The following is a 12,530-nucleotide window of genomic DNA, read 5'->3' as shown; positions in this document are numbered from 1 at the left end:
GAATCGCTTAAGCCCAAGAGTTTGAGGTTGCTGTGAGCTGTGATGCCATGGCACATACCACATACTGAGACTCTGTCTCAAAAAAAAAAAAAAAACAACTGAACACAAAATTTATGAACACCCTATATATGAGTTTGGATACAGGATGGTGGAATTAGTGTCAACAAGGCAAGGTAATTTTTTGTCCATTTGCATTTATTTTCTCTTTAAAATAAAAGGGAAATTTATCAGCCTGAGAGTGGGAAAGGATGTTAAAGATTTCAGAGAAAAAGAAGAGAAGGTTTGAAATGATCATATTTGAAAGAGGAAAGGTGAATTAATTTTCCAGGGATAAGTAGTAAGATTTGCTGACTTCAAAGCCTATTTGAGATATATGTTATAAATTTAAAGTGAGTCTAATTGCAATATTCAGCTGCAAGTTTGCAGGCAGGGATTAAGAAAAAGTCAGGGTGGTGCCCGTAGCTCAGTGGGTAGGGCGCCACACATAAACACCAAAGCTGTTAGGTTCAAACCTGGCCTGGGCCAGCTAAAACAACAATGACAACTGCAACAACAACAACAAAAACAAATAGCTGGGTGTTGTGGTAGGCGTCTATAGTTCCAGCTACTTGGGAGGCTGAGGCAAGAGAATCGCTTAAGCCAAAGAGATTGAGGTTGCTGTGAGCTGTGATGCCACAGCACTCTACCCCAAGTGACAGCTTGAGACTGTCGCAAAAAAAAAAAAAAAAAAAAAGAAGAAGAAGAAGAAGAAGAAAGGTGGTTTTGACCAAGGTTGAGGATTTGATAGATGAGAACAGCAGGAGATGGGCAAAGATGTTAAAGCTTTAAAGTTTTCAATGGAGTATATATGGTACTAGACCAGAGAAACTAAACAAGAAAGCAACCAAGCAAAGCTATGAAGAGAAAAGATTGTGAAAAGTGGTTAGGATCAGTGGATCAGAGGGCTCAGTGAGTTTGGAGAATTATTGGAGTGAAGTTTTAGAGAAGGTGAGCTGGTAGGATAGGAAATGGTGCTCAGAGGATAGAATGTTTTAAGAGGAGACCACTAAATGGTATAGTGATGGCAAGATGTAAGTGTGGATGAGGAATAAGTAGGTGGCTGAGTTTGGGTAGAAGAAAAGATTATTGGCAGTGGAAAGGAGGGGAGCGGTGGTGGCGGGGGACTGCTATTCCTAGGCCTGCCTGCAAGGTTGACTTTTTTTTTTCTTTTTTTTTGAGACAGAGTCTCACTTTGTTGCCCTCAATAGAGTGTCATGGCATTACAGTTCACAGTAACCTCAAACTCTTAGGCTCAAGGGATCCTCTTGTCTCAGCCTCCTGAGTAGATGGGACTACAGTCACGCACCACAATGCCAGCTATTTTTACAGATGGGTGTCTTGATCTTGCTCCAGCTGGTATTGAACCCCTGAGCTCAGGCAATCTACCTGCCTCGGTCTCCCAGAGTGGTAGGATTACAGGCATGAGCCACCACACCTGGCCTGCAAAGTTGACTTTTTGCTGACATCTGGGATATTAGGTCTTGTGGGAGTTCCCACCATCCCCAGAACTGAAAAGGCTCTCTGTGTCTAGAGTATATGAACAAAGTGTTTTCTGCTGAACACTTGCTTTCCTTCTGGAAGTCTGGAATTTTTGATACACCACCAGTCCCCAGTGAAACTCTTGGGCACTGAATCTTGGGTGGGCTTCCTTGGTAGATAACATTTCATTGTCACAACATGCTCTGGGAGGAGTTAAGCGTGTCCTCTGTTATTCCACTGGGAGAGAACTCTTCGATGCTTGTGCTTGGTTTCCTCTGGACTTCATCCAAACTTCATGCCAACTGATTTTGCTTTGTGTCTTTTGCTGTAATAAACTGTAGCTGTGAATACAACTGTATGCTAAGTCCTATGAGTCTCTCTACCAAATCATCATACATGAGTATGTATAAACAAGCTAGGGATTTTGAAGGAGGAGTGAGAAATGGTTGAAAGTTATCAGTTGTCTCATCTTTAGACACTGAGGTATATGGATCGTGGGAAAAAGAAAGAAAAATGTCAAGTAACCTCCACTTGAGACTACTTTATAGGAAAGCAGGATCTGAGGGAGACTGGTAGATTTTAGTTCAAGGATGCAGGTGAAGGGAATTGCTGAAGAGGTTGAAGGTGGAGTGGAATTTGCTGACAGTGATTAGGGTTTTTATAAAGGCCATTGGCTGAGAGTTTGGTATCAGTGATTGGGGATTGATAGGAGGAGGGAGTTGGGATCATATAGGAGATAGACCCATGTGTTTAGTGGATATCAAAGGTTAAGGAACCAATGTGCATATGTGATTAGTGCCTGTGGAGAAACTGATTGGGAGATCTGCCACTGCTAGCAATTGGGAGGTTTGTTGGATTCAGTCATTTTAGAATTATAGGCTCAGTGATTATGGAAGGCTGTCCTGGCTCTGTGATTGGGAGGCCAGTGCAATCAATGATGGGAGGTTATTAGGAGTCAGTGACTAGAGGTCTGCAGGGTTACATTGGTGACATATGTAGATAATTGACTGGTAATCTGTGGGGTTGGGGATTATCTTTAAATGTTAAAGAAGCATGTTTGGATGTATATTTATTAGTTTAAAATTCTTTAGTAGCAGTGTCATCCTCCTGTCACCTGCCTAATAAGAGAACTTTAGCATACTTTAATTTCTTTCCTATCCCAAACTCTTCCCATTTATAGTTCTGCTTATTTTTCTTATATCATACTTTCTGATGTTACTATTTTTTCATAACAGTTGCACAAACACATTATCAAGTTACTTAACTTCAACTAGACATGGTTCAGGGCCTGTAGCTCAGTGGCTAAGGCGCCAGCCACGTACATCGGAGCTGACAGGTTTGAATTCAGCCTGGGCCTGCCAAACAACAATGACAACTGCAACCAAAAAATAATTGGGCATTGTGGCGGGCGCCTGTATTTCCAGCTACTTGGGAGGAGGAGAATCACTTAAGCCCAAGAGTTTGAGGTTGCTGTGAGCTGTGATGCCATGGCACTCTACCCATGGGTGACATAATGAGACTCTGTCTCAAAAAAAAAAAAAAAACTTTAACTAGACATTTTATGGTTTTGTTATTCATAGCTCTCACATATATTGTCTTTCCTAATCTTGAAATCTTTGTTCTATTCCCCTTTCTTTCTTTTGAAGAAATCTTTCTTTTCTTTTCTTCCTTTTCCTCCTTCTCTGCTTCCCTCCTCTCTCCATCTCCCCCCACCGTTTTTCTTTTTTCTATAGTCCATAACTAGTGTACCTTCTGCTTTGTTACATGCCTAAATTATGTTACCTTTGTTGCCAGACATAAATGATTTTTTAACTAGTCATAAAAACCAAGAGTCTCAATTTCTTACCCTCCAGAACTCTGTAAGCTATAAATATTACTCCACAGCCTTTCAATATTCATTATTGTGGAAGAAAAGATAAAGACTAATTATTATTATTATTATTTTGGTTAATCATCTTTCTGATATTTTTATTTTATCCTCTTGAATAAACAAATTCACAATGGGGATATTTCTGAATATGGTTTTGCATTAAAAAATGCAAAATAGGGTAGAGTGCAGGTATGCTGTAAAACGTCATGATCGACAGTGAGTGGTAAAGGTAAGAACAAATATTATCTTGCCCAAATCACTCACTGAATGTGGATAACATTGGACTAAACAGGAATGTGCTATTACAGGGATCAGTAACATTCAAAGATGTGACTATGGCCTTTACCCAGAAGGAATGGGAGCGATTGGATCCTACTCAGAAGAACCTGTACAAGGATGTAATGCTAGAGAACTATAGCAACCTAGCCTCAATGGGTAAGGATAATTACCTTCATAATTCAAAATGAGTCCATTGTGATACTCTCTGAAGTCTTTGGTAAGTTTGGCCTTGATGTTTGTGGGTCAAAGAGTTTTAATCCCTTTTGGGTATTAGGCAGGATTTGTACCCTGCCTCCAAGATGGAAGGTTGACTTGGTTGAAGTACATGGGCACATACTTTGTGAGCCTTCAGAAGCCATGTATTCTTTAGTCTTTAAAGGCCCTGAAGTACAAATCATAGGGCTTGATTTCTGAGATGGTTGTTCTGACATTTAATTTTCATCATTTTTCATGAGCAGGATTTCAAGCTCCAAAACCAGACATGATCTCCAAGTTGGAAAAAGGAGAAGAACCATGGTTGGGGAAGGGAAAAAGGCCCAATCAAGGTCATTCCAATAAAATAGCAAGATCCAAGAAAATAGGAATCAATGGAAGTAAGTTTCTAATTTCTTGGTAGTAACTTTGGAATTCTTCAAAGAATAATTTATTCTTAAATTCATCTTAAAGATGCTAGACCCCTCTTTCTTAACTAGGAAATATAAGTAGAAAAAATAACAGACTCTCCTAGAGAAAAGAGTTCAAATTACAAAGATTCTCTAACCTTAGAGATTGTAACATTTCTTTCTTCTAGGAATTTGTCCACAAGAGAGGTTCTCATATGAGGTTCACTATAGTAGTGAACTAGTGTTAATTAAGGAAGTTTGGTTATAGCATTTGCATTGGTCAGATTAGACTAAGTTTTACTCTGAGTGACCCCCAAATCTTAGGGACTTACAACAAGAAAGTTTCATTTCTTGCTCAAGCTGCAGCCCAGGTATCCCACATTATCTTTATTTGATGACTTACTCTGACAGAGCATTCTGCATTTGACAAGTTCTGGTCTTACAGCAGAGGGAAAAAAGGATAAGTAGAACTCCATAATTCTTAAAATCACTTCTTAGAACTGTGGATATCCCATTTGACTCATGTTTTATTGTTCAGACCAGGCTACCTCTCCACTCCTGAGTTTAACAGGGTAGGAATGTATAATCCTTCCACTGGGAATGGTGCTGTAATTCTAAAGGCCAAGTATTTGGGAGGGGTTGGGGGGGTGTACTCCTTCCACTGGGAACAATAATACAGTATATCATGCTAGTCAGGTTGTGGTAAGAAAAATGGTGAAAACCAGGGCTCCAAGCCTTTGGTACCAGGCCCTCAGATCCCTGACTAACCCTCCATCTGGCAATCTGTCCTTATCCATGTGCCCCATTGCTCAGTTTTCAGAAAAGTGATGATCTCTCTTAGCTGTTCTTTGTATCGCTTTTTAAAAAATCCTCCCTTTCCAAGAAAAGGGAGGATTTTTTAAAAAGGACTGCTTTGAATAAGATAAACAGGAATGGGATTTCCTTAATTATTCTCCTTTCCTTCACTCATACTCCAACACCCTAGGGGACCAAATTCTCACCTATGTGTTCAGATATTCTTAGATCTGTCCTCTTTCCAAACTCTTGGCATGATGTTTCTGCCTTGAGTTAATTTTCTTTTTTTTTTTTTTTTTTTTTTGACGGAGCCTCAAGCTATCCCCCTGGGTAGAGTGCCGTGGCATCACGCTCACAGCAACCTCCAACTCCTGGGCTCAAGCGAGTCTCCTGCCTCCGCCTCCCAAGTAGCTGGGACCACAGGCGCCTGCCACAACGCCTGGCCATTTTTTGGTTGCAGCCATCATTGTTGTTTGGTGGGCCCGGGCTGGGGATTCGAACCCGCCACCTTAGGTGTATGTGGCTGGCGCCTTAGCCGCTTGAGCCACAGGCGCCGAGCCTTGAGTTAATTTTCATTTCCATCCTTTCACTGAGAAATGCCATAGGCTTGTGGTCTATAACACATCATCATCTCCCTTTTCTCACCTGCAGTCAAATCCCATAGAATTCATGCCTCAATCTAAATTTCTGACTTTGTCTCCACTGCTTACCTTCCAATATACACTTTAATAGTTTTGATTAACCTGAAGTGCTAGTCCACCTTGCTTGAAGTATACAACTTGAATCAGATCTTATCCTTTAAGTACTTCTTTACCATTTACTCATCAGCTTCTCTACCTTCTCACTTTGTTGAGTTGTCCCTAAAGTTTTGTCTACTACCAACTGTTCTTTTTTGCTATTATACTTCTCTCAAAGGGATTGTTCATTATGCAAATATGCAAATACAAGCTATTTCTTTTATCCTGGTGACTTCCCAGTGGACATCTCTGCTTCCTTTGTCTTACACTCATATTTGATCTGCTTACATTCCATCTCATTATTAAGGTATCAGAAATTGAAAGCTTTATCTTTCTAAATTAGAGGTTTCTTTCACCTTCCCTATTTTTAGATATTTGGATTTAGATATTTTAGATATTTTAGGATTTTTGGCCTGTTGCCTATAAAGTCACTATCCTCACCTTAGTTTTTGTTTTGGGGGGGTTTCTTCTTCCTCAATTCTCATCTGACATCACCAGATCAGGTTTGATTATCTCATAACTAAATTGCTCCAATTCTTAGGCAGATTCGTTACATCCATTTTTTTCCTAATTCATCTTAAGTGTTACCACCAAGCATTAAAATATTAAATTATTATTTGTCACTACATTTCCCATATTAGCTGAATATTCCCTATATCATTTTAAGTTTCCTTTGACTTTGAATTATTCAGGACCCCCTGAATTTCCTGAGAATAGAAGAACCAGCCATTCAAATACAAAATGAAGAGATTCCATGGAATTTCTGCTTTGTCCAGTAATGGCTGCAGTTTTGATTATTCTTACTTTTTCTTGCTGACACTTGGTGTTACAACTGAAAAATAATCCTGAGTCATTCAGTACATCTTTGGCATTGCAACAGTAACCTCTTTTTCGGTCAGGTTCTTGTCTAGCTAGTAGTTGGAGGTTCTTCAAGGAAAGACTGTTCTGTTCCCTCCAATGATTTATTGGGCCTAATGAGCTCAATACTTAAATTTCTAAAGTTAGAGTTGTTTTAGCTTAAAATGTACTTTTTTTACTATCTCAAATTCAGGAAAAGCCTCCAGCCTTAATCTAATACTCCTGCAGACCCAAATCTTCCTTAGCACTTACCCTATTATTTTATCAATTAACTAGTTCAAATTCTTCTCTCTTCCCTCATGGTATGTTTCTTTTGTAGTGCTTTATCTTTTCCTGCTGGCAGATATCAGTTGTAACCAGTCTAAGCCATCATTACAAGAGGTTCTTACAATGTTACATGTAAAGAAGAAAGGTTTGAGTTTCATTCCTTTCTTCCCAGAAGGAAATTTGCCTCCATTTTCCCTATCGTCCTTGGGAATTGGAAGATACAGCATTGTCATGCTACCTATAAGTCTCTGTTATACCCTTTCTCCCAGGGCATTGCATGAGTTAAAATTTCCTAAGTGAAAAAGTAGCTAGCAACTACACTTCTCTAAGCTTCCTACTATATCTAAACATTCCAAAACTGATCTCTTAGTCTGTAGAAATCAATCTTTTAAATGTTCCCCATAAAAGTCAGTATTTCTGGCTTGGCGCCTATAGCATAGTGGTTACAGCGCCAGCCACATGCACTGAGGCTGGTGGGTTCCAACCCAGCCCAGGTCAGCTAAACAATGACAACTGCAACAAAAAATAGCCGGGCAGTACCAGCTACTTGGGAGACTGAGGCAAGAGAATTGCTTAAGCCCAAGAGTTGGAGGTTGCTGTGAGCTGTGATGTCACAGCACTCTACCAAGGGTGACATAGATTCTGTCTCAAAAAAAAGAAAAAAGAAAAGAAAAGAAATAAAAAATAAAAAGTCAGTATTTCTTAACTGTTCAGATAACTCTTTTCTGTTTGAGTCCAGTTTTCACTTTCTCTATGTAATGTTCTTTTACCACCAAAATGGCTATTCACTTTGTCGTTCTTTGTGAAGTCTTGTAAGTATGGAAACTCATACGTTTGCTTTTCTTTCTTTCTTTCTTTCTTTCTTTGTTTCTTTCTTTCTTTTTTTTTTGCTTTTCTTAGGAGTATAGAAACTCATATGTTTGCTTTTCTCTATGACTTTGTTTAATTCTCATGCTGAAGCTTTATATATATATATAATCTCTGAAAAAGGCCTCCTCCAAATAGCAGCTCTGGGTCTTAAGTTTATAGATTTTTGTTGGGGACCAGCCCCAAACTATACCGTGAGTTCTTTCCCAGTGACTGGCAGAGACAAAAGGGTGAGGAAAAAATGAAGATTCAAAGACACAAGAGTAAAGTTTTTGAAAACTGGCTGAGGGACTGTCCACCTCCAAGGATGAAGACTGGTGGCAGCCCCTAGCTCCGGGTTAGCTTCATTTTTATTACATACATTAAACAGGGAGAGGCTAAATCCTTACGTCATGGTTCTTAATGGGCTTGTATTTTCTAACCAAACTATTTCTTTAACTACGTTAATTGCACTGATTAACTTCTTACTTTCATCACTCTAAGTCATTTTTTATCCTAACACAAACAGATCCTGGGAGAGGAATACAGTCCAGGAGCATGTCATCAAAATTAACCCAAATTAGACCACACACACAAATCCCAAGATGAGCAATTAAGCCCCTGGGAAACTTTGTGAGCAGTCTGGAGGTGCCATACTGAGAAATAGGAGGGGAGGGACACTTTCCCCTTGCCTCCCCAAGAATCTTTTTCTCTCCTTTTGAGATCAAAGTGCTTGCACTATTTCTAGCGCATTTCATCTTCTCTCATAAATCTTCCCAACGCCCTGTGCTCACTCCCTCCAGAGAGCACTCCCACTTGCATGAGCCTGGCCTCTCAGGGGATAGAGACCTTGAAGCCCAGTCACACTGGGGGAGAGATGAAGCCCTAGCAAGACAGTCTCCTTGTTTAAAGGCCAGGGATCAAGCTGTCACTCTTGTAACAGACTTTGGATTTCTTAGTATTGACCCTGTAGTCTGAATGTGTACATGTTTTTCTCTGACCCACTATTCTCCTGTCTCTTTTCCCTTTGCCCATCTGCAATCATTTTCTTAATTCAATTCCTAACTTACTTATAGTAAACAATTAAGAACTAATTCAAACTTATTAAATCACCATTTCTAGCAATGGAAGCACATCAAGAGATGACTCTTCCCCTAAGTACCCACATGTCTACCTGCAGGTTTTTATACATGTAATATCTGTAACTAGCTAACAGAAGCCTGTTTATTTCAGTTCCAGATTTTTAGGAGAAGAAATATTACTGGACTCTGGTATTTACCACTGTCTAATTGATTGTTTTCAGCCAGAAGTTGGATCATATGGTACAAACATGGTTGCCTACACTGTTCACTGTGGGTAGTGGTCTCAGAGAAGGGAAACGGGTTGAGAAGACATCTCAAAATGTATAATTATATAATGAATGGAGGAAAGAATGTGAGCAACCATTTAGAGCTGAGAATAACTTAAAATTTGTAATTAGCAATTAGAATCACCTGACAAGGACAAAGATGTACTCCACAGTGAACTGTTGGATAACAGGTGTGCATGTACACTATAAATCAGACAATGTAAAGTTTGTTTGCCGAGCTAATTAACGTGAACTTTATCATTTGATAACATCATTGGGGAGCTTAGAGAAACTGTAGCCTTTTTTTTTTTTTTTTAGTACAGGGATATCATTATTTAATTGGTCAGGGGTTATAGCTATAGAAAGAAAAAGATCTGCTAGCAGGAAAAGATATGTCACAAGAAAAATTCACCTTGAGCAGTGGAAAGATGGGACCCTTTCCTACTTACTCCCTCATCTACTTTATAGCTCTTCAGTACTTCTTAGTAGACTCACTTATTTTCCCCTTCCTGGCTCTTTGAGTACAATAACAAAAGTTTACTTTAGCTAGCTTAAGTGAATAGAGGAATTTGTGATAAGGACAGGAGTATATCTCGTATAACCTAAGGGCATCAGACAGACTTCACCAGGGTCTAGAATCAAGAATTGGGAAGCCACTGGAAATTGAAATTATGCAGATAATCTCCTTGAGGACACACAGTCTTGTATTTCTGCTTCTCTGTTTGTATATGCTTCATTCTCTGGAAAGATGAGATTTCTATTTATCCAGGGGAAAATATGGATTTGCTAGTACCTGTTCTATATCATTTTAAAATTTAAGCATGCACCTGTGGCTCAAAGGAGTAGGGCGCCGGCTCCATATGCCAGAGGTGGTGGGTTCAAACCCAGCCTTGGCCAAAAACTGCAAAAATAAATAAATAAATAAATAAGATTTAAGCATGGAGTGGAGACTAACTGGAGTCTAAATTTTTAAGAGGAAAAATCTTATTGGATATCTTGGTTTCAGCAGCTGTGTCTCCAGCTGTGACCATGGAGAGCTGAAATAATATAGTATAGGCTTGAGTAGCCAAATACTGTCAAACCTTGGGCTGAAGAGAAACCTCAAGAAGTAGAAACTACAACCATAAACTCTTTTGACTTCATCTATTCTCCATTCACTGCTTCTTGTGTTTATTTCCTGTTCTATCCCAGGTTGCAAATTCATATTTATAAACAGCCAAAACTGTTTCTAATTGGTATTGTCACTTTTCTTTCCTTTGTTTAACTACAGCATTTTCCTCACCAAGTCTGAGAGGACAGGGTCATTTGCCCTTGATATTTCATTCATTTGGGGATACTAGACTTGAATAAAGATTCAACCGAACAACAGGTCATTTCTTACATTATACATTATTCTAAAATGTGAGAATATAAAAATTCACCAAAATGTCTCATTGAATTCCATTTTAGAAGAAGTCCAGCAGGATGATGATCAGCTTAAGAGTAACCAGAAATCCCCAAACAAACCCCTTCATGAAGTTGCATCCAAGAAGAAAACTCTGACAAAAAATAAGGGCAATGAGTGTGGTTCACTTGGGAAAAAGAATAACACAAGTACAAAATGTATTCCTTCAAAAAAAAGGCTTCTTAAATTTGATTCACATGGAACGAGTTTGAAACAGAGTGTAGATTTACCTGATCACATAAGAAACTGTGCAAAAAAGAAACCTGATACAGCTAAAGAAGACAAGAAGTCATTCAGACATAGCTTATCTGATAAAAAGAAAATCGGAAATCAAACTAGAAAGAAACGTGAGAAATTATCCAACCATAGCTCATCTGGTAAGTGCGAAAAAACACAAACTGGCAAGAAACAGGAGAAATTATGCCATCGTAGCTCATCTCGTGCTAAGCAGGACAAAATTCAAACTGGAGAGAAACATGAGAAATTATCCAGCCCTAGCTCATCTATTAAGCATGGCAAAACTCAAGCTTGTGTGAAACCCTATGAATGTGATCAGTGTGGGAAAGTTCTCAGCCATAAACAAGGACTCATCGACCATCAGAGGATTCATACTGGTGAGAAACCATATGAATGTAATGAATGTGGGATAGCCTTTAGCCAAAAGTCACACCTTGTTGTGCATCAGAGAACTCACACTGGAGAAAAACCATATGAATGTATTCAGTGTGGCAAAGCCCATGGACATAAACATGCTCTCACTGACCATCTAAGAATTCATACTGGTGAAAAGCCGTATGAATGTACTGAATGTGGGAAAACCTTCAGACACAGCTCAAACCTTATTCAACATGTGAGATCTCATACAGGTGAGAAGCCCTATGAATGTAAAGAATGTGGAAAATCCTTTAGGTATAACTCATCTCTTACTGAACATGTACGAACTCATACAGGTGAAATACCATATGAATGCAATGAATGTGGAAAAGCATTTAAATATAGCTCTTCCCTTACTAAACATATGAGAATTCATACAGGTGAGAAACCTTTTGAATGTAATGAATGTGGGAAAGCTTTCAGCAAGAAGTCACACCTTATTATACATCAAAGAACTCATACTAAGGAGAAACCTTATAAATGTAATGAATGTGGAAAAGCCTTTGGACATAGCTCATCTCTTACCTACCATACAAGAACTCATACAGGTGAAAGCCCCTTTGAATGTAATCAATGTGGGAAGGCCTTTAAACAAATTGAAGGCCTTACTCAACATCAGAGAGTTCATACGGGGGAGAAACCGTATGAGTGTAAAGAGTGTGGGAAATCCTTTAGTCAAAAGTCACACCTCATTGTACATGAAAGAACTCATACTGGAGAGAAACCCTATGAATGTAATGAATGTGGAAAAGCCTTCAGTGCAAAGTCACAGCTTGTTATACATCAGAGATCCCACACTGGAGAAAAACCCTATGAATGTAATGAATGTGGGAAAGCCTTCAAACAAAATGCATCCCTTACCAAACATATGAAAACTCATTCAGATGAGAAACTTCATGAAAAAAATTAATGTTAGAAATCTGCTAACTAAACTTAAGGTTGTGTTTAACTTTGGAAATATTCTCTCTTTTTTTTTTCTCTTTGAGACAGTCTCATCACTCTGTTCCCCTGGGTAGAGTGCCATGGCATAACAACAACCCCAAACTCTTAGGCTCAAGTGAACCCCTTGCCTCAGCCTCTCTAGTAGCTGGGACTACAGGATTCTGCCAGAAGGCCCAGCTAGTTTTTCTATTTTTATTAGAGATGGGGTTTCACTTTTCCTCGGGTTGGTCTAGAACTCCTGAGCTCAGGTGATCTACCTGACTTGGCCTCCCAGAGTGCTACGATTATAGGCATGAGCCACTGCACCTGCCTAACTTTGGAAATATTCTGAATTTAAACAATGTTAGAAAGTCTTTAGCAAAAACTTACA

General features: G+C 39.1%; 1 protein-coding gene across 1 annotated transcript in view; it reads left to right on the top strand.

Annotated features, from left to right (window-relative positions):
• ZFP37 (ZFP37 zinc finger protein) overlaps positions 1 to 12,210 on the top strand; it is a 24,979-nt gene extending 12,769 nt beyond the window's left edge. The window contains exons 3-5 of the mRNA XM_023510563.1: positions 3,697 to 3,823; positions 4,126 to 4,260; positions 10,570 to 12,210. Coding sequence (XP_023366331.1) covers positions 3,697 to 3,823; positions 4,126 to 4,260; positions 10,570 to 12,128 — 1,821 coding nt within the window. The 3' untranslated portion in view covers positions 12,129 to 12,210. The remainder of the gene's footprint in view (positions 1 to 3,696; positions 3,824 to 4,125; positions 4,261 to 10,569) is intronic.
• The last annotated feature ends 320 nt before the right edge of the window (positions 12,211 to 12,530 follow it).

This window comes from Otolemur garnettii, unplaced genomic scaffold (genome assembly GCF_000181295.1).
Source record: "Otolemur garnettii isolate 467f Iridium unplaced genomic scaffold, OtoGar3 scaffold00014, whole genome shotgun sequence".
In the NCBI taxonomy this organism is placed as follows: Eukaryota; Metazoa; Chordata; class Mammalia; order Primates; family Galagidae; genus Otolemur; species Otolemur garnettii.
Note: the sequence above shows the minus strand (reverse complement) of the source record. Positions and strands in the feature narration are given on the sequence as shown.